General features: G+C 42.8%; 1 protein-coding gene across 1 annotated transcript in view; it reads right to left on the reverse strand.

The window, feature by feature from the left end:
- Nucleotides 1-25,560, reverse strand: part of LOC115107751 (exostosin-1-like) — a 306,697-nt gene that overhangs the window by 40,298 nt on the left and 240,839 nt on the right. Inside the window, exons 3-4 of the mRNA XM_029631363.2 lie at nucleotides 22,777-22,870; nucleotides 11,201-11,308 (exon numbers count right to left, since the gene is read on the reverse strand). Of these exons, the coding sequence (XP_029487223.1) occupies nucleotides 11,201-11,308; nucleotides 22,777-22,870 (202 nt within the window). The remainder of the gene's footprint in view (nucleotides 1-11,200; nucleotides 11,309-22,776; nucleotides 22,871-25,560) is intronic.

A 25,560-nucleotide genomic window follows, 5' to 3' on the forward strand; every position in this document is an offset into this window, starting at 1 on the left:
AACACTGACAGCTTGGTGAGACGCTTGCCTGTCTTGTCTAACTTCCGATCACCAACACATATTTTGACTCTCCTTACTAGTCCATCTTTATCAACAGCAGTCTCTGAGACTCTACCCATCCGCCACTCATTTCTAGGCAGATCATCATCTCTCATCATCACTATGTCACCGAACTGCAGGTTTCTCGTCGGGATGTGCCAGCACTGCCGGATGGCGATGTTGGCTAGATACTCTTTTCGCCAGCGTCTCCAAAACCGTTCTACTTGATATTAAACAGGCCGTCACCTTTTCTGAGCGTACATGTCCTCCCTGATGAATCTGGCAGGAGGAAGTAGAGCTGTGGTAGATTTCATAGTAAGCAGATGATTAGGGGTGAGTGGCTCAAGACTGTTTGGATCATTGGGGTTGTCAACGGTGAGTGGGCGATTGTTTACAATTGCCATTGCGTCGTAGAAGAAGGCTCGTAGAGAATAATCATCTAGTCTACCAGAAGAGAGTGAGAGTGTGGAGCTAAGGATACCTCTCACTGTTCGCTCCCAGACGCCACCCACGTGACTTGAATGGGGGGCATTCATGCTGAAATCACACTGTTTCTCAACGAGATAGGCAGTCAGCCTGTCCATGTCAACTTCCTTGAGCGCTTCCTTCAGTTCATTATTGGCTCCCACAAAGTTGCTTCCTTGGTCACATTTAATCTGTCGAACTGCACCACGTATGGTTATGAAGCAGCGCAGACCATTAATGAAGGCATCTGTTGACATGTCATCTAATATTTCAATATGAACGGCACGAGAGCAAAAACAGGTGAGGAGAAGACCATACCTTTTATGCACTCTTCGTCCTTGCTTAATGAGAAATGGGCCAAAACAATCCATATCGCAGTATGTAAAGGGCGGTGATGAGTCCACACGCTCTGGAGGGAGATCAGCAATATTTTGCAAGGAGGCAACTGTAGACAATATACCTCGACGCGTTGCAGGTTGGTCCTTGAGATTGACATTGAACTTGAAGCAGTCAGACTCAACGTGCCACTGAATCCCTAGTGCTTTTTTCTGATGGCAAGTCATCAAATGAAAGGATACGGTCCTTAATGTCGGATGCACGTTCAGATGGTGGTATGCTTTCTAGGACAGCTCTGTCATTGGATACAAACATGTGCAGTCGAAGTTCTCGAGCCTCACGTGCAAACTGAATAGCATGTTCCGTACTGTCTATGCTTGTGACCCTGTCATCTACATAAAAGTAGCTCATGATGAATTGTGAGCCTAGAGGGTATAGGTCTCTGTTCTCCTTAGCTAGATGCTTCAGCCCATAGTTTGCACTTCCAGTAGATAATGCAGCACCAAACAGATGCACTTTCATGCGGAACACTTGAGGTTGTGGAGTAATGTCTCCCTTTTTCCACCAAAGGAAGTGCAGATAGTTTTGGTCAGTCTCTTGGAACATGGAACTGGTGAAACATCTTCTCAATGTCACACATCTGCCAAATACACATGAGAACACCGTTCAGCTTGTCCATTAAATCAGGCCCTGGAAGCAGATCGTCATTTAAACTTGTACTTGGCAGAGCAATCAAATACTACGCGTAGCTTATCTGACTTCTTAGGATGATAGACACCACGATGAGCAATATTCCATTTCCTGCCTTCATTTTCATCATCTTCAACTTCTTCCGCGTCACCATTTTCAATGACCTCATCCATGAACTTGACAATGTTCCTTATACTTTTCATCGTTTAACAGTTTCCTTTTAAGATGGCTGAGTCGTACAATGGCGAGTTGTTTATCGTCGGGTAGATTGGGTCTCTCCTTAAAAGGCAAGGTCAATTTATAATGGTCATGACTATTTTTCCTTATACCATCATTCAGCTTGTTCAGGAAGAGGATGTCATCCTGAGACACGGTTTTGCCATCTTCACTGGCGTCCTTGAAATCGGACTCCAGAATGTGAATAGCATCTGCAGGGGTTACTGAGGGGATCTCTTTGACAATGACCTGGTGACACACACTAGCGATGCATTTACATTTGATTTTGAAATGTGTCACACTTTGCTACTTCCTTCTCAAATAGGCAGACTCAATCATTTTTTTAACCTTTATTTAACTAGGCAAGTCAGTTAAGAACACATTCTTATTTTTAATGACGGCCTAGGAACAGTGGGTTAACTGCCTGTTCAGGGGCAGAACGACAGATTTGTACCTTGTCAGCTCAGGGATTCGAACTTGCAACCTCCTCGTTACTAATTCAGCGCTCTAACCACTAGGCTACCCTGCTATCATGAAAATGATAATGCAATATCTTTTCTTGCATTTCATTTAGAATTTTGTCACCAAAAATGCAAAATTGCAAATATGACATTGATTTATAATTTCTCCATTTGCATTTCCATAGATACTCGCCATATGACCACAACTACACTGAACAAAAATATTAACGCAACATGTAAAGTGTTGGTCCCATGTTTCATGAGCTGAAATTAAAGACATTTCTTTACATCCCTGTTAGTGAGCCTTTCTCATTTGCCAAGATAATCCATCAGCCTGACAGATGTGGCATATCAAGAAGCTGATTAAACAGCATGATCATTACACAGGTGCACCTGTGGAAAATAATAGGCCTCACTAAAAGGTGCAGTTTTGTCCCACAACACAATGCCACAGTTTTCTCACATTTTGAGGGAGCATGCAATTAGCATGCTGACTGCAAGAATATCCACCAGAGCCGTTGCTCTGTAAATGTAAATTTCTCTACTATAAGCCGCATCCAATGTCATTTTAGAGAATTTGGCAGCAAGTCCAACCGGTCTCACAACCGCAGACCACGTGTAACCATGCCACGTGCCACGTAACCATGCCACGTGTGTGAATGCCTGGCTCATCTCACTGACGTGAAATGGCTAGCTAGTTAGCAGTGCACACCAGTAGTGTTTCAATCGGTGACGTCACTCGTTCTGAGACCTTGAATGAGTTGTTTCCCTTGCTTTGCAAGGACTACAGCTTTTGTCGAGTGATGGGTAACGATGCTTTGTGGGAAGCAGTTGTTTACAGTTCATTCAGAAAGTATTCAGACCCATTGACTTTTTCCACATTTTGTTACGTTAAAACCTTATTTTCAAATTGATTCAATCGTTTTCACCCCCATAATGACGAAGCAAAAACAGAATTTTTGACATTTTTGCAAATGTATAAAAAATATCACATTTACATAAGTATTAACTTCTTATGAATGGGGGCAGTATTGAGTAGCTTGGATAAATAAGGTGCCCAGAGGTGCCCAGAGTAAACTGCCTGCTACTCAGTCCCAGAAGCTAATATATGGATATCATTAGTATATTTGGACAGAAAACACTCTGAAGTTTCTAGAACTGTTTGAATGATGTATGTGAGTATAACATATGGCAGGCAAAAACCTGAGGGAAAATCCAACCAGGAAGTGGGAAATCTGAGGTTTGTAGGTTTTCAACTCATTGTCTATCGAAGACACAGTGGGATATTGGTCATATTGCACTTCCTAAGGCTTCCACTAGATGTCAACAGTCTTTAGAACCTTGTTTGTTGCCTCTACTGTGAAGTGGGGGTGAATGAGAGGGGAATGAGTCAGAGGTCTGCCAGAGAGCCACGAGCTGTTCACGTGAGAGCGAGCTCTGTTCCATTGCATTTCTACAAACAAAGGAATTCTCCGGTTGGAACATTATTGAAGATTCATGTTAAAAACATCCTAAAGATTGATTCTATACATCGTTTGACATGTAACGGAACTTTTTAACTTTTTGTCTGCTCCTAGTGATCGCGCGTCATGAATTTGGATTTGTGAACTGAACGTGCTAACAAAAGGAGGTATTTGGACATAAATTATGAACATTATCGAACAAAACAAAACAAACATTTATTGTGGAACTGGGATTCCTGGGAGTGCATTCTGATGAAGATCATCAAAGGTAAGTGAATATTTCTAATGCTATTTCTGACTTCTGTTGACTACACAACCTGGCGGATATCTGTTATACTCAGATTATAGCATGGTGTGCTTTTTCGTAAAGTAAAAAAAAAATCTGACACAGCGGTTGCATTAAGGAGAAGTGTATCTATAATTCCGTGCATAATAGTTGTATCTTTTATCAATGTTTATTATGAGTATTTCTGTAAATTGATGTGGCTCTCTGCAAAATCACTGGATGTTTTGGAACTACTTAATGTAACGCGCTAATGTAAACTGAGATTTTTGTTATACAAATATTAACTTTATCTAACAAAACATATATGTATTGTGTAACATGAAGTCCTATGAGTGTCATCTGATGAAGATCATCAAAGGTTAGTGATTCATTTATCTCTATTTCTGCTTTCTGTGACTCGTCTCTTTGGCTGGAAAAATGGCTGTGTTTTTCTGTGACTTGGCTCTGACCTAACATAATCGTTTGGTTTGCTTTCGCTGTAAAGCCTTTTTGAAATCGGACACTGTGGTGGAATTAACAAGAAGTGTATCTTTAAATTGGTGTAAAATACTTGTATGTTTGAGGAATTTTAATTATGGGATTTCTGTTGTTTTGAATTTGGCGCCCTGCACTTTCACTGGTGTTGACATATCGATCCCGTTAACGATCTCAGCCCAAAGAGGTTTTTAAGACACTTTACTCAGTACTTTGTTGCAGCACCTTTGGCAGAGATTACAGCCTCAAGTCTTCTTGGGTATGACGCTACAAACTTGGCACATCTGTATTTGGGGAGTTTCTTACGTTCTTCTCTGCAGATCCTCTCAAGCTCTGTCAGGTTGGATGGGGAGTGTCGCTGCACAGCTAATTTCAGGTCTTTCCAGAAATGTTTGATCAGGTTCAAGTCCGGGCTCTGGCTGGGCCACTCAAGGACATTCAAAGACTTGTTCCGAAGCCAAACCTGCATTGTCTTGGCTGTGTGCTTAGTGTCGTTGTCCTGTTGGAAAGTGAACCTTCGCCCCAGTCTGAGGTCCTGAGCGCCCTGGAGCAAGGATCTCTCTGTACTTTCCTCCGTTCATCTTTCCCTCAATCAAATCAAATCAAATTGTATTTGTCACATATCCTGAATACAACAGGTGTAGACTTTACAGTGAAATACTTACTTACAAGCCCTTAACCAACAATGCAGTTTTAAGAAAAAGTGTTAAGTATTTACTAAATAAACTGAAGTAAAGAATAAATAAATAAAAATACAAATAAAAAACATAAGAAAATCCTGACTAGTCTTCCAGTCCCTGCAGCTGAAAAACATCCGCACAGCAGGATGCTCCCACCACCATGCTTCACCGCATGGCATTCAGGCGAAAGAGTTCAATCTGGGTTTCATCAGACCAGACAACCTTGTTTTTCATGGTCTGAGAGTCCTTTAGGTGCCCTTTGGTAAACTCCAAGCGTGCTGTCATGTGCCTTTTACTAAGGAGTGGCTTCCATCTGGCCACTCTACCATAAAGGCCTGATTGGTGAAGTGCTATAGAGATGGTTGTCCTTCTTGGAGGTTCTCCCATCTCCACAGAGGAACTCTGGAGCTCTGTAAGAGTGGCCATCGGGTTCTTGGTCAACTCCCTGACCAAGGCTCTTCTCCCCCAATTGCTCAGTTTGGCTAGGTGCCCAGCTCTAGGAAGCGTCTTGGTGGTTCCAAACTTCTTCCACTTAAGAATGATGGAGCCCACTGGGTTCTTGGAGATTTTCAATGCTGCAGAAAAGTTTTGGTACCGTTCCTGTCTAGAAGCTCTATGGACAATTCCTTCGACCTCATTGCTTGGTCTTTGCTCTGACATGCACTGTCAACTGTCTGACCTTATATAGACAGGCGTGTGCCTTTCCAAATAATATTTACAACAGGCGGACTCCAATCAAGTTGTAGAAACATCTCAAGGATGATCAATTTAAACAGAATGCGGCTGAGTTCAATTCAGAGTCCCATAGCAAATGGACTGAATACTTATGTAAATAAGGTATCTGTTATTTACGCTTCACCATTATGTTTTATTGTGTGTAGGTTGATGAGGCTGTACGGTAAGAAAATGTGGAAAAATTCAAGGGGTCTGAATACTTTCCGAATGCACTGTATATGTTCAGCGGGTCCCTGCTTTGAGCCCAGGTTGGGGCAAGGAGAAGGACGGAAGCAGGACCGTTAAGGTAAATTCACACACTACGGAGACGGAAAGTAAGGAGCGTAGCGCAGTGTTGCAATGTCGTTTTTCGTCAAAAGTCCAATTTTATTAGTCACATGCGCCGAATACAACAGGCGTACTTACGAGCCCCTAACCAACAATGCAAAAAAATATGAGTAAGAATAAGAATAAAAGTAACAAGTAATTAAAGAGCAGCAGTAAAATAACAATATACAGAGGGGGGTACTGGTACAGTGTCAATGTGCGGGGGCACCGGTTAGTTGAGGTAATATGTACATGTAGGTAGAGTTATTAAAATGAATGACTATGCATAGATGATAACAACAGAGAGTAGCAGTGGTGTAAAGGGGGGGGGGGCAATGCAAATAGTCTGGGTATCCATTTGATTGTATGTTCAGGAGTCTTTTGGCTTGGGGGTAGAAGCTGTTTAGAAGCCTCTTGGACCTAGACTTGGCGCTCCGGTACCGCTTGCCGTGCGGTAGCAGAGAGAACAGTCTATGTCTACAGTGGCTGGAGTCTTTGACATTTTTTAGGGCCTTCCTTTGACACTGTTTGGTATAGAGGTCCTGGATGGCAGGAAGCTTGGCCCCAGTGATGTACTGGGTCGTACGCACTACCCTCTGTAGTGCCTTGTAGTCGGAGGCCGAGCAGTTGCCATACCAGGCAGTGATGCAACCCGTCAGGATGCTCTCGATGGTGCGCATCTTTTGAGGATCTGACAAATCTTTTCAGTCTTGTGAGGGTGAATAGGTTTTGTCGTGCCCTCTTCACGACTGTCTTGGTGTGTTTGGACCAGTTAGCTTGTTGGTGATGTGGACACCAAGGAACTTGAATCTCTCAACCTGCTCCACTACAGCCCCGTCAATGAGAATGGGGTTGTGCTCGGTCCTCTTTTTCCTGTAGTCCACAATCACCTCCTTTGTCTTGATCACGTTGAGGGAGAGGTTGTTGTCCTGGCACCACATGGCCAGGTCTGTGACCTCCTCCCTATAGGCTGTCTCGTCGTCGTCGGTGATCAGGACTACCGCTGTTGTGTCATCTGCAAACTTAATGATGGTGTTGGAGTCATGCCTGGCCGTGCAGTCATGACTGCACCCCTGAGGATCAGCATGGCGGATGTGTTGTTACCTACCCTTACCACCTGGGGCGGCCCGTCAGGAAGTCCAGGAGCCATTTGCAGAGGGAGGTGTTTTGTCCCAGGGTCCTTAGCTTATTGATGTGCTTTGAGGGCACTATGGTGTTGAACACTGAGCTGTAGTCAATGAATAGCATTCTCACATAGGTGTTTATTTTGTCCAGGTGGGAATGGGCAGTGTGGAGTCCAATAGAGATTGCATCATCTGTGGATCTGTTAGGGCGGTATGCATATTGAAGTGGGTCTAGGGTTTCTGGGATAATGGTGTTGATGTGAGCCAAGAAGGGCGGCTCCTTGTAATACACTCCGACAATAACCGTTCTTATTATACCTCAGTGCATTTAACATACTTTGTACTACCTGAAAATTGAGATGCGCCGGATCATTCCTTCTGTAGCTGTTGGGGCAGTGTTGTTGCTTCGGTCCTTGATCTGATCTATAGGCTATATAGGCTATTTATCAAAGTAGCCCATTTTGCATTGATAATCAACTATAATCTCAGCGTCTGTTCAAACAATAAAGATCCACCCAAAAGTATTTTGTTTAGAAGTAATAACTATTGATTCAAGGCTATTGTGAAATGGTAGAACCTAATGTTGCCAACTATACTACATTACCAAAAGTATGTGGACACCTGCAAGTCAAACATCTCATTCCAAAATCATGGGCATTAATATGGAGTTGGTCCCCCCTTTGCTGCTATAACAGCCTCCAATCTTCTGGAAAGGCTTCACACCAGACGTTGGAACAGTGCTGCGGGGACTTGCTTCCATTCAGCCACAAGAGCATTAGTGAGGCCGGGCACTGATGTTGGGTGTTTAGGCCTGGCTCGCAGTCAGTATTCCAATTCATCCCAAAGCTATTCAATGGGGTCGAAGTCAGGGCTCTGTGCAGGCCAGTCAAGTTTTTCCACACCGATCTCGACAAACCATTTCTCTATGGACCTCGCTTCGTGTACGGGGGCATTGTCATCCTGAAACAGGAAAGGGCCTTCCCCAAACTGTTGCCACAAAGTTGGAAGTACAGAATCGTCTAGAATGTCATTCTATGCCGTAGCATTAAGATATACCTTTACTGGAACCATGGGGCCTAGCCTGAACCATGAAAACAGCCCCAGATCATTATTCCTCCTGCACCAAACTTTACAGTTGGCATGATGCATTCGGGCAGGAGGTGTTCCCCTGGTATCCGCCTAACCCAGTATAGTCCGTCGGACTGCCAGATGGTGAAGCCTGAGGCATCACTCCGGAGAACGCGTTTCCACTGCTCCAGAGTCCAATGGTGGTGAGCTTTACACCACTCCAGCCGACGTTTGGAATTGCGCGTGGTGTGCATCTGCTCGGCCTTGGAAACCCATTTCATGAACCTCCTGACGAACATCTCTTGTGCTGACGTTGCAGTTTGGAACTCGTAGTGAGTGTTGCAACAAAGGACAGACAATTTTTACACGCTTCAGCACCTCATCGGTCCCGTTCTGTGAGCTTGTGTGGCCTACCACTTCACGGCTGAGCTGTTGTTGCTCCTAGACCTTTTCACTTCACAATAACAGAATTTATTTACCGGGCAACTCTAGCAGGGCAGAAATATGACAATCTGACTTGTTGAAAAGGTGGCATCCTATGACGGTGCCAAGTTGAAAGTCACTAAGCTCTTCAGTATGGGCTATTCTACTGCCTGTATTTGTCTATGGAGATTGCATTTGTCTATGGAGATTGCATGGCTGTGTGCTCAATTTTATACACCTGTCAGCAACGGGTGTGGCTGAACTAGCCGAATCCACTAATTTGAAGGGGTGTCCACCTACTTTTGGCCATGTAGTGTCACTAGCCATGTGCTTTTTAAGTCCATGACCGAAACATGATTTATTTTTAGCTGATATCAGAATGCATACACAAGCAGCATATCAAACTGGGATAATGTTTTAGGTTACACCGGCAAGTATAAGAATATTTGCCAGGGCATATTATTTGGTTATAGATCGGATTGTTTCACATGGAGATGTGGGAAGCAAAGAAAAAAAGTGCACATTATCAAACCTAACAAAAAAAATCCTTCTTCAAACACAAAGATCCTTAGCTAGAAATAAAATATGTAAATACTTGCTCTAGTAAAAAAATATGTATTATGCAGCTTTATTGTTTTAGAAAAGGGGATGGATTACACAGGGAAAAGTGCCTTCCTTTTTTCCTTTTACTTGTCACTCCTATTGGCTCCTCCACTTCAAGGTTTGTGTTCTCTGATTGGCTCAAAGTCAAGTTGTTGGCTACTGACGAGCAGGGCGATTCTACAAGTAGAAACGTCAGGCTTGTCTGTACCAGGTTGGCACTCAGTAGGTACATATTTTGTTCTAGCAAGAGATGGAACGGCCTCCTACTGTGTTAAGTACCTATCGGCCCAACCGTTTTCTTGGTGTGTCTGACTTCTAAGTGCTTAATTTAATTAGATGTAACAATTATTTGTGTCTAGTGAACAAATGCTGTCATTATATATTTTTCTTTCTTCTAGAGACAAAACGTCCTTGAGTGCCTCATATCCTGTCACAGCATATTTTCCACGTCTACACATATCTGACAACAATTAGCATGCTTTTAGGACAGGGTCTTTGTAACTAGGGGGTGAAGAGAGTGAGAAAAAACAATAGTTAGCAACTCTGAATGTCTTTCATTCAACAGCGTATAATTACAGGACTTGTATTAAAACCATTTACGGCTTTTAATAGGCTGCATTTGCATTGTGTGTTGACTCAGAGTGCAAATCAACTGATACACATCTTTGTGTGTATCAGTAGTCTGCGATAAAATAAATGTGTCGGGTTTCAATAGAACCATGGGTCGTTCCCAGGTCAACGGCAACAGGCAGCTCCTCTAATAATTGTGCGGATTTCATAAGTGGGGGATGGAACTGAGACAAGAAGGTGAATGACACTGAGGGAAATCTTGTCATATCTCGGCACACATCATTTCCTCATTTATTTTCATGTTCTGGGTGACATTTTGCATATCGTAAATCAAAGGTCTTCCTTTTTGCCACATCAGCTGCTAATAAGTTCAGTAATTAAAGAATATAAATATCATACATCTTGAATGACATAATTAATGGGATAGTTGATTGATACAGGGCCCATGCTCTGGGAGACATTAGGGAGATGGGCGGGCGGTTGCAGGGATGGGGTGGATTAATATGTGTAGGTATATTGGCATTTCATCACACCCCTCTGCAAACAAGCCCCTCTGAAACCGCGGGTGTGGCTGGAAAGATGAGGATTCACTTCCTCTAATTCTGGATACTTGGTATAGTATGTAAAGTTAAAGGATGGCTAGTTTATGAAGCTAACAAAAGGTAACTGTAGGAATGCGCAGGTTAGCGTTTGTCAAAATTATTCTTCTTCTGGAGGCAGCTCTGCAGAGCTGTCACTAGCTGGAACAGCCACAAAGTCCATTTTTTATTTATTTAAACCTAACCACACTGCTAACCCCAACCTTAAATTAAGACTGAAAAAAAATCATGAATTTTTACAATATAGACCATTTTGACTTTGCAGCTGGCCCATCTAGCGGAAATCGCTCAGTTCTGCCTCAAGGACAAGACTCATCCCAATGAACGTGAAACTGCAACTAATGCAGAATGATAAGAGAGAGTAGTTTGAGGTAACAGAATATTACAGCAAACAGGAGTGCTGTGATAGGACAATATTGACCTCCCAAAAAGTTACTGTAGTACGTTTGCAAAATTGTATCAATATATTCCTTTGGAGAGAGCGGTAAAAGTCATTAATCCCAGTGGTCCTTACTAAGGTCTACTTTATAGAGCCCAACGTGAGTTGTGATTGCCTTGTGTTCTAGCATAAGGTACAGCTTACGGTACTGTATAACAGCATGAGAGAGCGAGTGAGAGAGAGAAAGAAGTGTCATAGGGAGGAGGTCTCCATCAGTAGTTACCTGCAGCAGGAGCCTCTCGTCCCCGATGACAGCTGCTTTGCTCCAGTCGATGATCTCGGAAAAAGGCAGCTCCCAGCCGTTGCTCAGTAGGACAGGGATACAGGCAGCCTGGGGGAGGAGGACGGTAGCCCAGGGGGAAGCACAGAGAGGGTCAGTGGTAATAGAATATGCACATATACCTCTATTATGGATACCAGTCTCTATCCTTCTACTGGACTGTTAAGAAATAGTCACAGTTATAAGAGCTAGTCTAGATATTTCTTTACAGTAAAGTATCAGATTATTTTGTAGTCATGTCTACAAACAGGTTCATCAGAATGCCCTGTCATACAGAGTGAAACGTGGAATGTTAGTCACACAATGGTAGGGCGTATTGTATAACGCTATATAGTTGAACCTATTGGGTCTTATCATTAGTGCAGATAATTAGTTACTAGCATCAAACAAATACTTGAGTAATTAGATATATTTTTAGTTAGTATGTTTTCATTGTTTATTGAACATAGTTCATCACTCACTGAACTGGTTTTAATATTCAGAAAAACTTGTGGTTTACCTCAAAGCTGCACCTTTATAATGGCAATTAGAAATTGTTTCACTCCTTTCACTCCTGCAACATTTTTTTAGGTGATGGAGCGCTACATAAAAAATGCAAATGACGTCATAATTTCCTGAATCAAAGTTTGTACCGACAGATGTAGCCTATTGAATATATAAATCTATATAATATAATTCTATATTATTATAGAATATGCATAAAATTCATCCTCATTTTGCAACGTCTGCCTATACTAGAGGTCGACTGATTAATCATTGCAATCCACGAGGAAACTGCGTGGCAGGCTGACCACCTGTTACACGAGTGCAGCGTCAAAAGGACCTTGTGGCTGCAAGGAGCCAAGGTAAGTTGCTAGCTACATTAAACTTATCTTATAAAAAACTATCAATCTTCACATAATCACTAGTTAACTACATATGGTTGATGATATTACTAGGTTAACTAGCTTGTTCTGCGTTGCATATAATCAATGCGGTGCCTGTTAATTTATCATAAAATCACAGCCTACTTCAACTTCGCCAAACGGGGGATGGTTTAACAAAAGCGCATTCGCAAAAAAAGCACAATCGTTGCACAAATGTACCTAACCATAAACATCAATGCCTTTCTTAAAATCAATACACAGAAGTATTTATTTTTAAACCTGCATATTTAGTTAAAAGAAATTCATGTTAGCAGCCAATATTAATTTAGGGAAATTGTGTCACTTCTCTTGCGTTCAGTGCAAGCAGAGTCAGGGTATATGCAACAGTTTGGGCCGCCTGAATCTTTCTTCCTAACAAAGACCGTAATTCATTTGCCAGAATTTTACATAATTATGACATAACATTGAAGGTTGTGCAATCTAACAGCAGTATTTAGACTTAAGGTTGCCATCCGTTCGATAAAATACGGAACGGTTCGGTATTTCACTGAAAGAATAAACGTTTTGTTTTCGAAATGATAGTTTCCGGATTTTTACCATATTAATGATCAAAGGCTCGTATTTCGGTGTTTATTATATTATATTGATTGATATTGTCTGATTGAGCGGTGATATGCAGCAGCAGGCTCATAAGCATTCATTCAAACAGCACTTTACTGCGTTTGCCAGCAGCTCTTAGCAATGCTTGAAGCACAGCGCTGTTTATGACTTCAAGCCTTTTACGCTGGCAATACTAAAGTGCCTATAAGAACATCAATAGTCAAAGGTATAGGAAATACAAATGGTATAGAGAGAAATAGTTGATGCATCATAATTCCTATAATAACTACAACCTAAAACTTCTTAACTGGGAATATTGAAGAACTGGGAATATTGAATCACCAGCTTTCATATGTTCTCATGTTCTGAGCAAGGAACTTAAACGTTAGCTTTTTTACATGGCACATATTGCACTTTTACTTTCTTCTCCAACACTGTGTTTTTGCATTATTTAAACAAAATTGAACGTTTCATTATTTACTTGAGACTAAGTAGATTGTATTTATGTACTATATTAAGTTCAAATAAAAGTGTTCAATGTTCATTCAGTATTGTTGTAATTGTCATTATTACAAATATATATATAATACCGATTGTACAGATTATTGGTCCTCCAATAATATATAATACCGATTATACCGATTATTGGTCCTCCAATAATCGGTATCAGTGTTGAAAAATCATAATCGGTCGACCTCTAGCCTATATATTGTCTCAATATTTATTTTTAATACCCTCAATTACCAAGTTAAGCATACCTCATTTCAAAATAGGCCATCACAGTCAATCGTGAATGATAATTATTCACGTTTTACCGGTGATCATCATTCATTTGATTGACCTCAATCAGTTTTATGGAAATATGCATTTATAGTGGGAATATGCCTTTATTTATGGGAATATGCATCTTGAGTGTTATTTTAAGCGATTGGAGGGCCATTCGTGCTGCTGAAAGGACAGCGCCAGGATCGTGCAATGATGTTAAAAAAGTTGAACCATAGCTCTGCGATTCGGCCAGTTCAGGAACAAACAATATTAATTTATAGTATAGCATAATAGGTTACGACTACGTGGTATAGCTATTTGTAGGCTAGAGCCTAATGTAAATACATATAGCTTAATATCCCTGTACTGTTTGCAGGGAGAGCTTTAGTTGTGAGTAGGCATTACATTGTATTGTGTAGCTTACACCACGCTGTATCATAAATACACTTTGATTAGCTTGAACACATGGTTACAATATACCCTATTACAGAATAAAAAGAAAACTGAGGTGAAATATCAATTCATATCATTTATTTGCAGAGATTGAACATTAATTCAAATCAATTGACAAAGTAGTGAACATAAATCATTACTACGCAGAATTGCAGAACATTTGTTTTAAAACATAAAATAAAATCAAGCTTTGATGTGTAACCATGCACCTCAATAAACTAATATAATGTTAATGCATTATTACCTTCAACTTGGCCTAATTCATATTTCCAATTGCCCACCCTGCCATCCCAAGCTAGAACAGGCTTTGCGTCTCAACCAATAGCCAATAGTCGAAATATCCCAAGGAGGGATACAACAACTTCCAGAGGGTCAGGCTCTTTGGGCTTTGCGGTGGCTACTATGGTTTGGATTTCCTCCGCAGAATGGTGTCGCCGTTACCAAGTGGTCACATTTGGTTCTGGATTCCACTCCGCAAGAGGGGGTCGGTGGAGTTTTATGAACATCAAGGCAGACACCGTGTGAATTTGGATCCTAGATCTCGTTGGTGTGATGATAAGGTTCATGTGGCTGAACCCCCTCTAACACGCCGCCGAGGTACAGTGCTTGACTTGGACTAAAATAGGTTCCAGTACTCATTTTGGGTGCCGGTACTGTTTATATATAGGTGCAGGAGCTCCACAATAATTTTGAGCAGGAGCTCAAGTAGTAGAGAAATGGAAGTGCCGGTACTCAGCTCCGGTGAGCTTCGCCCAAGTCAAGCACTGGAGATCATGTACAGTTAAGCAGTGGTCTCAGCTCGCGTGGCACGTGTCCCCTACTGTGAACAAAGTCCCTAAAGCCATTGATGGTGGAGGTACACAGGAGGGCGAGCGTTGGCACAGGATGCAAATGTCTTCTTGCCTGAATCCCGGAGGGGGAGGCTCTGGCCAGCTCTCTCTCCAGGATGTTTGCCTGACATATCAGGTGTGTGCCCTGCAGCCTGGTTCGCTGCGGACAAGCCTTTAAAGCTTGTGGTTGTGAACATGCGGCTTCTCATTTTGTTTATAAGACTGGATAGAAACAGCTGGTGAATCTTTATAAACGTTTGCCAAAGTGGTAAAGCATCTGATGGACCTTCGCAGTGCACACACGTAGCCTACAGTTAATCATTATCGCCACAGCCAGAAATATATATATTTTTATTTAACTTTTATTTAACTAGGCAAGTCAGTTAATAACAAATATTCTTTAGAATGACGACCTACACCTGCCAAATCCGGACGACGCTGTGCAAATTGTGCGCTGCCCTATTGGACTCCCAATCACCACCGGTTGTGATTTCTTATTTACATTTTTTTGTGTTACAGCCTGGATTTGAAGTGACGCCTCTAGCACTGAGATGCAGTGCCTTAGACCGCCACTCGGGAGCCCCCCAGGAAGACAGGGAAGAAATTAAATATGATTATTTTTTAGAATTTATCAGAATACATTTTCCAGAAGAAGTTTTACCAGCTTTGTGTATTATCAAACTGAAAAAGTGAGGGAGCCCCTCTCCCCCACACTCTTGCAGCACTATAACGCTGCTCCTTAAACCTGTTAACACAATTCCATTAAAAGAAACACCATAGCAACACAAACCTGTTTATCACAAACTTAAAGCCAGGCTTTTCCGGGGATCAAATTCTCTATCAAGGTAAGTTTGCAAAGGATTTACTTTTAATGGATGCTCAGAGGTGAGAAAACCAAAGTGGCAACCATTTTTAGGGAGAATAACAGTTGTTTAACTATGTGCATTAGCACTTACGGATAAATTAACATTGCCAACCTAATCAGAATCCCTTTTAATTTCCTGTACAGTGGCACTGCATTTAGAGGGATCTAATTTGATGTGTCTTGTAGTCATCAATCATACATGCAGACTAAAATAATAAAAACCAAGGCAGCATACTGAACTGTACAGCACCATGAATTCATGTTTACATTTCAAGGGAGACTTGGATCTCCATCATTAAAAGTTGACACTCATTTGGGGCTTATAGGGGCTTTGTGAGAAATGCCAAGTCCAGGATTGGTGGTGGCCTGTCTGTCTGTTTAAATCCCCACTGCTCTTTAGTGATTTGCATGGCCTGGCTCAGTGTCGTGGCATCATCACACTCCTCGCCTTTCCTTCTCATCTCCCTCTCCTCTCCCTCTTCTTTCCTCTCCTCCCCCCTCATCTCCTCCCCTTCTTTCCTCTCCCCTCTTCTCCTTTCCTTCTCCTCCCTCCCCTCTGCTGTTGTAGGGAAACAAATCATTGCCTGCTGCCACACCAGCCCCAGTCTTATCCTTCCATCCATCTGCATAACAGCCCTTGTTTGAGCCTCACTGATGGATAAAGAGGACAAATGGGAGAGGGCTGCCTCACAATATCAAAGCTCAATCTGTGTCATGTCTAAAAGCTTTTTGATGTTCCTTTTTCAAAGTGTCCCCTCTGAAATCTGGGTGCGGAATGGAACTGCCTCACACTTAAAAGGCAGCAAAGAACGCTCCATTTGGGGACCGTAATTCCAGCTAGCTTTCAGTCGGTACTTTGTGAGATGATTATTCACACATTTGAATTGTTAGCTACAGTGTCTGCCTAACTGCTGCATTGACCCCCTGTAAGATTGTAAGATGGCGCCGAAGAGGATGGATGACGTTTTACATGCTCCTGACCAATTGTGCTATGTTGTTAGTTGTTTGTTACTTATTGTTTTACTTATTTTGTCCATAATATTGCTGCTACCGTCTCTTATGACCCGAAAAATAACTTCTGGATATCAGAACAGCGATTACTCACCACGAACTGGAAGCAGCATGTGTGTGTCTTTTTGTCAATAGCAGCTGGTGTGCAATGTCTAATATTAAAGAAGTCTTGAGGTATTGCTTGCCTGAGGTAGACTACCATATGATAAGCTGTAGACTACACTACCTACCAAGAGAGTTCTCATCTATATTATTCTTAGCCGTCTATTTACCACCACAGACCGATGCTGGCACTAAGACAGCACTCAACCAACTCTATAAGGCCATAAGCAAACAAGAAAATGCTCATCCAGAAGCAGCGCTCCTAGTGGACAGGGACTTCAATGCAGTTTTACCAAATTTTCAACAGCATGTCACATGTGCAACCAGAGGAGAAAAAAACTCTAGACCACCTTTACTCCACACACAGAGATGCATACAAAGCTCGCAAATCTGACCATAATTCTATCCTCCTGATTCCTGCTTACAAGCAAAAACTAAAGCAGGAAGTACCAGTGACTCGCTCAATACGGAAGTGGTCAGATAATGCAGATCCTACGCTACTGGACTGTTTTGCTAGTTCCGGGATTCATCCAATGGCATTGAGGAGTATACCACCTCAGTCATCGGCTTCATCAATAAGTGTATCGACAACATTGTCCCCACAGTGACCGTACATACATATCCCAACCAGAAGCCATGGATTACAGGCAACACCTGCATCGAGCTAAAGCTAGAGCTGCTGCTTTCAAGGAGCGGGACACTAATCCTTACACTTATAAGAAATATTGCTTTGCCCTCAGACAAACCATCAAACAAACTAAGCGTCAATACTGGATTAAGATTGAATCCTACTACACTGGCTCTGACGCTCGTCGGATGTGGCAGGGCTCGAAAACTATTAAGGACAACAAAGAGAAACCCAGAAGTAAGCTGCCCAGTGACGCGAGAGTACCAGATGAACTAAATGCCTTTCATGCTCTCTTCGAGGCAAGCAACGCTGAAGCATGCATAAGAGCACCAGCTGTTCTGGATGACTGTGTGATAATGCTCTCGGTAGCAAATGTGAGCAAGACCTTTAAACAGATCAACATTCACAAAGCCGCTGGGCCAGATGGATTACCAGGACGTGTACTCAAAGAATCCACTGACCAACTGGCAAGTGTCTTCACTGACATTTTCATCCTCTTCCTGACTGAGTCTGTAATACCTACAAGCAGACCACCATAGTTCCTGTGCCCAAGGAAGCAAAGGTAACCTGCCTAAATGATTACCACCCCGTAGCACTCACATCGGTAGCCATGGAGTGCTTTGAAAGGCTGGTCATGGCTAACATCAACAGCATCCTCCCAGACACCCTAGACACACTCGCATTCCACCCCAACAGATCCACAGATGACGCAATCTCAATCGCAGTCCACACTGCCCTTTCCAACCAGGACAAAAAGAACACCAATGTGAGAATGCTGTTTATTGACTACAGCTCAGCATTCAACACCATAGTGCCCACGAAGCTCATCACTAAGCTGAGGACCCTGGGACTAAACACTCCCTCTGCAACTGGATCCTGGACTTCCTGCCGGGCCGCCCCCCAGGTTGTAAGGTTAGGCAACAACGTGTCTTCCACGCTGATCCTCAACACTGGGACCCCTCAGGGGTGTGTACTTAGTCCCCTCCTGTACTCCCTGTTCACTCACGACTGCGTGGCCAAACACGATTCAAACACGATCATTAAGTTTGCTGATGACACAACAGTGGCAGGCCTGATCCCCGACAACGATGAGACAGCCTATAGGGAGGTGGCAGTGTGAACTGGCAGTGTGGTGCCAGGACAACCTCTCCCTCAATGTGAGCAAGACAAAGGAGCTGATTGTGGACTACAGGAAAAGGCAGGCCGAACAGGCCCGGGGCTGTAGTAGAGTGGGTCGAGAGTTTCAAGTTCCTTGGTGTCCACATCACCAATGATCTATTATGGTCCAAACACACCAAGACAGTCGTGAAGAGAGCACGACAAAACCTTTTCCCCCTCAGGAGACTGAAAATATTTTGCGAGGGTCCTGAGATCCTCAAAAAGTTCTACAACTGCACCATTCAGAGCTTCCTGACCAGTTGCATCACCAACTGTTATGGCAACTGCTCGGCATCTGACCGTAAGGCGCTACAGAGGGTAGTGCGTACGGCCCAGTACTTAACTGGGGCCAAGCTTCCTGCCATCCAGGACCTATATAATAGGCAGTGTCAGAGGAACGCATATAAAATTGTCAGAGACTCCAGTCACCCAAGTGAAATACTGTTTTCTCTATTACCGCACGGCAAGCGGTACCAGAGCGCCAAGTCTAGGATCAAAACGCTCCTTAACAGCTTCTACCCCAAAGCCATAAAACTGCTGAACAATTAATCAAATGGCCACCGGACTATAACATTGACCCCCCCCCCACACACACACATTTGTTTTGTACACTGCTGCTACTCGCTGTTTATTATCTATGCATAGTCACTTCACCCCTACCTACATGTACAAATTACCTCAACTAACCTGTACCCCACACACTGACTCGGTATCGGTACCCAGTGTATATAGCCTCGTTATCATGTAACTTTTTATAATTTATATATATTTTTTACTTTAGTTTATTTGGTAAATATTTTCTGAACCAACAGTGCAGTTCAAGAAGAGTTAAGGGTTTGTAAGTAAGCATTTCACAGTAAGGTCTACACTTGCGCATGTGCAAATAAAGTTTGATTTGACACAACTTATAGACTTGTTTACTTGCTGCTGTGCGTTTTGTTGCTAACCTTACTTTGCTACCTACCAACTTTACGTTTTTTACTTTTTAATTACGTTTATATTTTTAGTTGTTCCCTCGCTCAAATTTTTTCATTCAACTTTTTCACTCTAGACGCTTTATCTGGATGTGGTTCGTTTGGACCTCCACCAGCCGAAGCTAAGTAGTAACATTAACATGATGCCTTCTAATTGCAATAGCAGTACTCATAATATACAGGAGAACGATTACCTTACGGCGAGGGTAGCTGTGCTGCAAGCCCAGCTTCAGACGCAATCGTTAGGCAAGGGTAATTTCAGTGTAGGAAAGGATGAAACAGCGTCTGTGCCACCAGTAAGTGCAGATAGTAGTATAAATCCCCCCCTCACAGTCCCCGCAGCCGGACAACCTTCTCATGGCTTCTGGAAGGAAATGCTGTAGGAATGCTCAACCGGTGTCATTCAGTCGACAGAAACTTTCAACCGGTTCTCCCCATTAAGCAGCGAGTCGGAGTCAGAGGCCGAGCCTTTTCTGGTCTCTACTCCTCCCGTTATGGGTTCTGAGACGCCGAAGCCTCCCACCATTAGCTATGACAAATTGAAAACCCTAATCTTTGGTGACTTCATTACCCGCAGTATTAGACTTAAAACGAATCATCCAGCGATCATAAACTGTTTACCAGGGGAGAGCTTCCGATGTTAAGGCTAATCTGAAGATGGTGCTGGCTAAAGCTAAAACTGGCGAGTGTAGAGAGTATAGGGACATTGTTATCCACGTCGGCACCAAGCCATAAGACCCCTGAACAGGTAACCAAATGGTTACCCGGACTATTTGCATTGTGTGCCTCCCCAACCCCTCTTTTACACTGCTGCTACTCTCTGTTTATCTTATATGCAGTCACTTTTTTGTCACTTCTAGGTTAGACTACTGCAATGCTCTACTTTCTGTTTACCCAGATAAAGCACTAAATAAACTTCAGTTAGTGCTAAACACGGCTGCTAGAATCTTGACTAGAACACAAAAATTGTATCATATTTCTCCAGTGCTAGCCCCTCTACACTGGCTTCCTGTTAAGGCAGGGGCTGATTTCAAGGTTTTATTGCTAACCTACAAAGCATTACATGGGCTTGCTCCTACCTATCTTTCTGATTTGGTACTGCCGCACATACCTACACGTACGCTATGGTCAGAAGATGCAGGCCTCCTTACCGTTCCTAGAATTTATAAGCAAACAGCTGGAGGCAGGGCTTTCTCCTATAGAGCTACATTTTTATGGAATGGTCTGCCTACCCATGTGAGAGACGCAGACTCGGTCTCAACCTTTAAGTCTTTAAGACTCATCTCTTCAGTAGGTCCTATGATTGAGTGTAGTCTGGCCCAGGAGTGTGAAGGTGAACGGACAGGCACTGGAGCAAAGAACCGCCCTTGCTATCTCTGCCTGGCCGGTTCCCCTCCCTCCACTGGGATTCTCTTCCTCTAACCCTATTACAGGGGTTAAGTCACTGGTTTACTGGTGCTCTTCCATGCCGTCCCTAGGAGGGGTGCATCACTTGAGTGGGTTGAGTCACTGATGTGATCTTCCTGTCTGGGTTGGCGTCCCCCCTTGGGATGTGCCGTGGCGGAGATCTTTGTGGGCTTTACTCGGCCTTGTCTCAGGATGGTAAGTTGGTGGTTGAAGATATCCCTCTAGTGGTGTGGGGGCTGTGCTTTGGAAAAGTGGGTGGGGTTATATCCTGTTGTTTGGCCCTTTCCAGGGGTATCGTCAGACTGTCTCCCGACCCCTCTTGTCTCAGCTTCCAGTATTTATGCTGCAGTAGTTTATGTGTTGGGGGGCTAGAGTCAGCCTGTTATATCTGGAGTATTTCTCCTGTCTTATCCGGTGTCCTGTGTGAATTTAAGTATGCTCTCTCTAATTCTCTCGCTTTCTCTCTCTTTCTTTCTTTCTTTCTTTCTTTCTTTCTTTCTTTCTTTCTTTCTTTCTTTCTTTCTTTCTTTCTTTCTTTCTTTCTTTCTTTCTCTCTCTCTCTCATAGGACCTGAGCCCTAGGACCATGCCTCAGGACTCCCTGTCCTGATGACTCCTTGCGGTCCCCAGTCCACCTGGCCGTGCTGCTGCTCCAGTTTCAACTGTTCTACCTGTGGCTATGGAACCCTGACCTGTTCATCGGACATGCTACCTGTCCCAGACCTGCTGTTTTCAGCTCTCTAGAGACAGTAGGAGCAGTAGAAATACTCTGAATGATCAGCTATGAAAAGCCAAATGATATTTACTCCTGTGGTGCTGACCTGTTGCACCCTCGACAACCACTGTGATTATTATTCTTTGACCCTGCTGGTCATCTATGAACATTTGAACATCTTGGTCAAGTTCTGTTATAATCTCCACCTGGCACAACCAGAAGAGGACTGGCCACCCTTCATAGCCTGGTTCCTCTCTAGGTTTCTTCCTAGGTTTTGGCCTTTCTAGGGACTAGCCACTGTGCTTCTACACCTGCATTGCTTGCTGTTTGGGGTTTTAGGCTGGGTTTCTGTACAGCACTTTGTGACATCAGCTGATGTAAGAAGGGCTTTATAAATACATTTGATTGATTGATTTGATTTGTACAGAGTGGGGTAGAAATGACTAGGCTACTTCCTTCACTCGGGGCGGCAGGGTAGCCTAGTGGTTTGAGCATTCGACTAACCGGAAGGTTGCAAGTTCAAACCCCCGAGCTGACAAGGTACATATCTGTCGTTCTGCCCCTGAACAGGCAGTTAACCCACTGTTCCTAGGCCGTCATTGAAAATAAGAATTTGTTCTTAACTGACTTGCCTAGTTAAATAAAGGTAAAAATTCTTCACTTTTAGCCATGCAGGCCTCAGTGTATCTGGATGTGATACCACACTACATTGATTCAGAATGTCCATAATAACTTCCTCTGTCGATATAGAGACAGATGTACATCTACAATGGGATAGTTCTAAGTAATAAACAATTCTAAGATACTTCTATAAAGGCTCAGTGGGACGCTACTGTCAGTCCAAATAAACATGCCTGAGAGGAGGAGATCAGGTGTTAATGAAAGTGGGAGGTGATGAGATAAAAATAGGTATCTTCTGTATCTATAGTACAGAACTCTTCTGCAGCTGTTTCTGAAAAGATGACAGGTTGTCAATACCAATAACCCAAGCATCAGGCCTGGCAGACTGCAGGGCCTGCACAACTCACAGGCTCCAACCCTGGCTGTCATGCCGACGACTAGCCCCCGTTTCCAAGGGAACCACTTGGAGACGCAAGGAGCCTTGGAGAGACAGGTTTTTTGTTGGGGAAACTTCAAACCACATACCTGGAGGGCCTCGAGAAAGCGAAAGGAGCCCAGCCTGCGACCGCGGGGCACCAGGCAGAAGCTGGAGTTATGAAGCAGCTCCTGGTAGTCGAACCTGGAGACAGACAGAAATCGACTTTGTCAGACTCATTGAGACATCAGGCACGCTAAAATGTCAAGATGGACTCCTTTGAGGTCCAATTGACAAAAATGAGAGAGCAGAGAGGGAAAGAATAGAAGAAAGAGAGGATGGCTATGAGCAGACAGAGGGTAGTTTAAAGTCAATGTGTCCTTAGATTAAACACATGCAAACAACAATTACAGCATTACAACTTGTGTCAATTGTCTCACTCAATCACAAACAAAGACATAAGCTCAAACGAATACATATTTTAGTTGGTGAAATAGATGTGGGAACATGAGAAACACATTCTCCAACTCCTTCACATTCTTCAGAGAAATTAGACAAACTTCAAAGCACTTGTCATGTTTCAAGAATGTCATTATACACAAATAAATCTTTTAGACTAGAATAAGGTCCTCTACACTCTGGCCTAGAGTATGATCAATGTTACACACCGAGTGTATTACAAAGGGAGACTTTTTAAGATTGATCTCCAAAAGCACCTCTGTCTTTCCCAGTGATACAAGCCCGGGATCCCTCATCCCATCCCTATAGCAGGCAGCACAACCCTTCTACTCTCCCCTCACTGCAGGCCAATAGAGAGAGGGGTAATTTATGGCCCTGTTCCAAATCGGCGTCTCATCCCAAGGCCCATCCAATAAGGATGAGGAGCAGCTGTTTTATCTGACAGTAAATCATATGAAATAACAGGAGAGCTTTTAAGCTACATAAATCAATCACAAAACACACCAGCCTGTCACTGCCTATGAAGCCCCGCGATCTATAACCAATGCTGTCTATGATCCTCATAACCCATATCGTATGAAAAATATCAGGCAGCGAATTCTTAAGAGAGGCTAAGGATGATTTATGGCATTTGAATGGAAACATACATAACACTTTCTTTGTTGTTAAACAAGACAGGGGCATTTTCAAGATGGACAACTCTCAGAGACCAGGCTGTCTCCCAAATTTGTGATCAACTGGCTAACCTGGAATCATGGCTGTGTTTGGTTATTTTGGTAATGAGACTATAAATGAATATGTTCCATCCAGTGTGACGAAATGCAATTGTCATATATAAACATAGCAGTATTTTACAGAACTGTATGTACAGTTGAAGTCGGAAGTTTACGTACACTTACGTTGGAATCATTAAAACTAGTTTTTCAACCGCTCCACAAATTTCTTGTTAACAAACTATAGTTTTGGCAAGTCGGTTAGGACATCTACTTTGTGTATGACAAGTAATTTTTCAAACATTTGTTTACAGATTATTTCACTTATAACTCACTGTGTCACAAATCCAGTGGGTCAGAAGTTTACATAAACTAAGTTGACTGTGCCTTTGATGTCGTGGCTTTAGAAGCTTCTGATAGGCTAATTTGAGTCAATTCAAACTCAGTGCCTCTTTGCTTGACATCATGGGAAAATCAAAAGAAATCTGCCAAGACCTCAGAAAAGAAATTGTAGACCTCCACAAGTTTGTTCATCCTTGGGAGCAATTTCCAAACATCTGAAGGTACCAGTTCATCTGTACAAACAATTGTACGCAAGTATAAACACCATGGAACCACGCAGCCATCATACCGCTCAGAAAGGAGACGCGTTCTGTCTCCTAGAGATGAACGTACTTTGGTGCGAAAAGTGCATATCAATCCCAGAACAACAGCAAAGGACCTTGTGAAGATGCTGGAGGAAACACGTACAAAAGTATCTATATCCACAGTAAAGTCCTATATTGACATAACCTGAAAGGCCGCTCAGCAAGGAAGAAACCACTGCTCCAAAACCGCTATAAAAAAGCCAGACTACAGTTTGCCACTGCACATGGGGACAAAGATTGTACTATTTAGAGAAATGTCCTCTGGTCTGATGAAACAAAAATAGAACTGTTTGGCCAAAATGACCATCGTTATGTTTGGAGGAAAAAGGGGGAGGTTGCAAGCCGGAGAACACCATCCCAACCGTGAAGCACGGGGGTGGCAGCATCATGTTGTGGGGGTGCTTTGCTGCAAGAGGGACTGGTGCACTTCACAAAATATATGGCATTATGAGGGAGGAAAATTATGTGGATATATTGAAACAACATCTCAAGACATGAGTCAGGAAGTTAAAGCTTGGTCGCAAATTGATCTTCCAAATGGACAATGACCCCAAGCATACTTTCAAAGTTACGAAAAATGGCTTAAGGACAACAAAGTCAAGGTATTGGAGTGACCATCACAAAACCCTGACCTCAATCCTATAGAACATTTGTGGGCATAACTGAAAAAGCATGTGCGAGCAAGGAGGCCTACAAACCTGACCCAGTTCCACCAGCTCTGTCAGGAGGAATAAAATTCACCCAACTTATTGTGGGAAGCTTGTGGAAGGCTACCCGAAGCGTTTGACCCAAGTTAAACAATTTAAAAGCAATGATACCAAAATCGAATTGAGTGTATGTAAACTTCTGACCCACTGGGAATGTGATGAAAGAAATAAAAGCTGAAATAAAATATTCTCTCTACTATTATTCTGACATTTCACATTCTTAAAATAAAGTGGTGCTCCTAACTGACCTAAGACAGGGAATTTTTACTAGGATTAAATGTCAGGAATTGAGTTTAAATGTATTTGGCTAAGGTGTAGGTAAACCTCCGACTTCCAACTGTATATGACATCAATGACTGTTTTCTCCC

This window comes from Oncorhynchus nerka, linkage group LG24 (genome assembly GCF_034236695.1).
Source record: "Oncorhynchus nerka isolate Pitt River linkage group LG24, Oner_Uvic_2.0, whole genome shotgun sequence".
NCBI lineage: Eukaryota > Metazoa > Chordata > Actinopteri > Salmoniformes > Salmonidae > Oncorhynchus > Oncorhynchus nerka.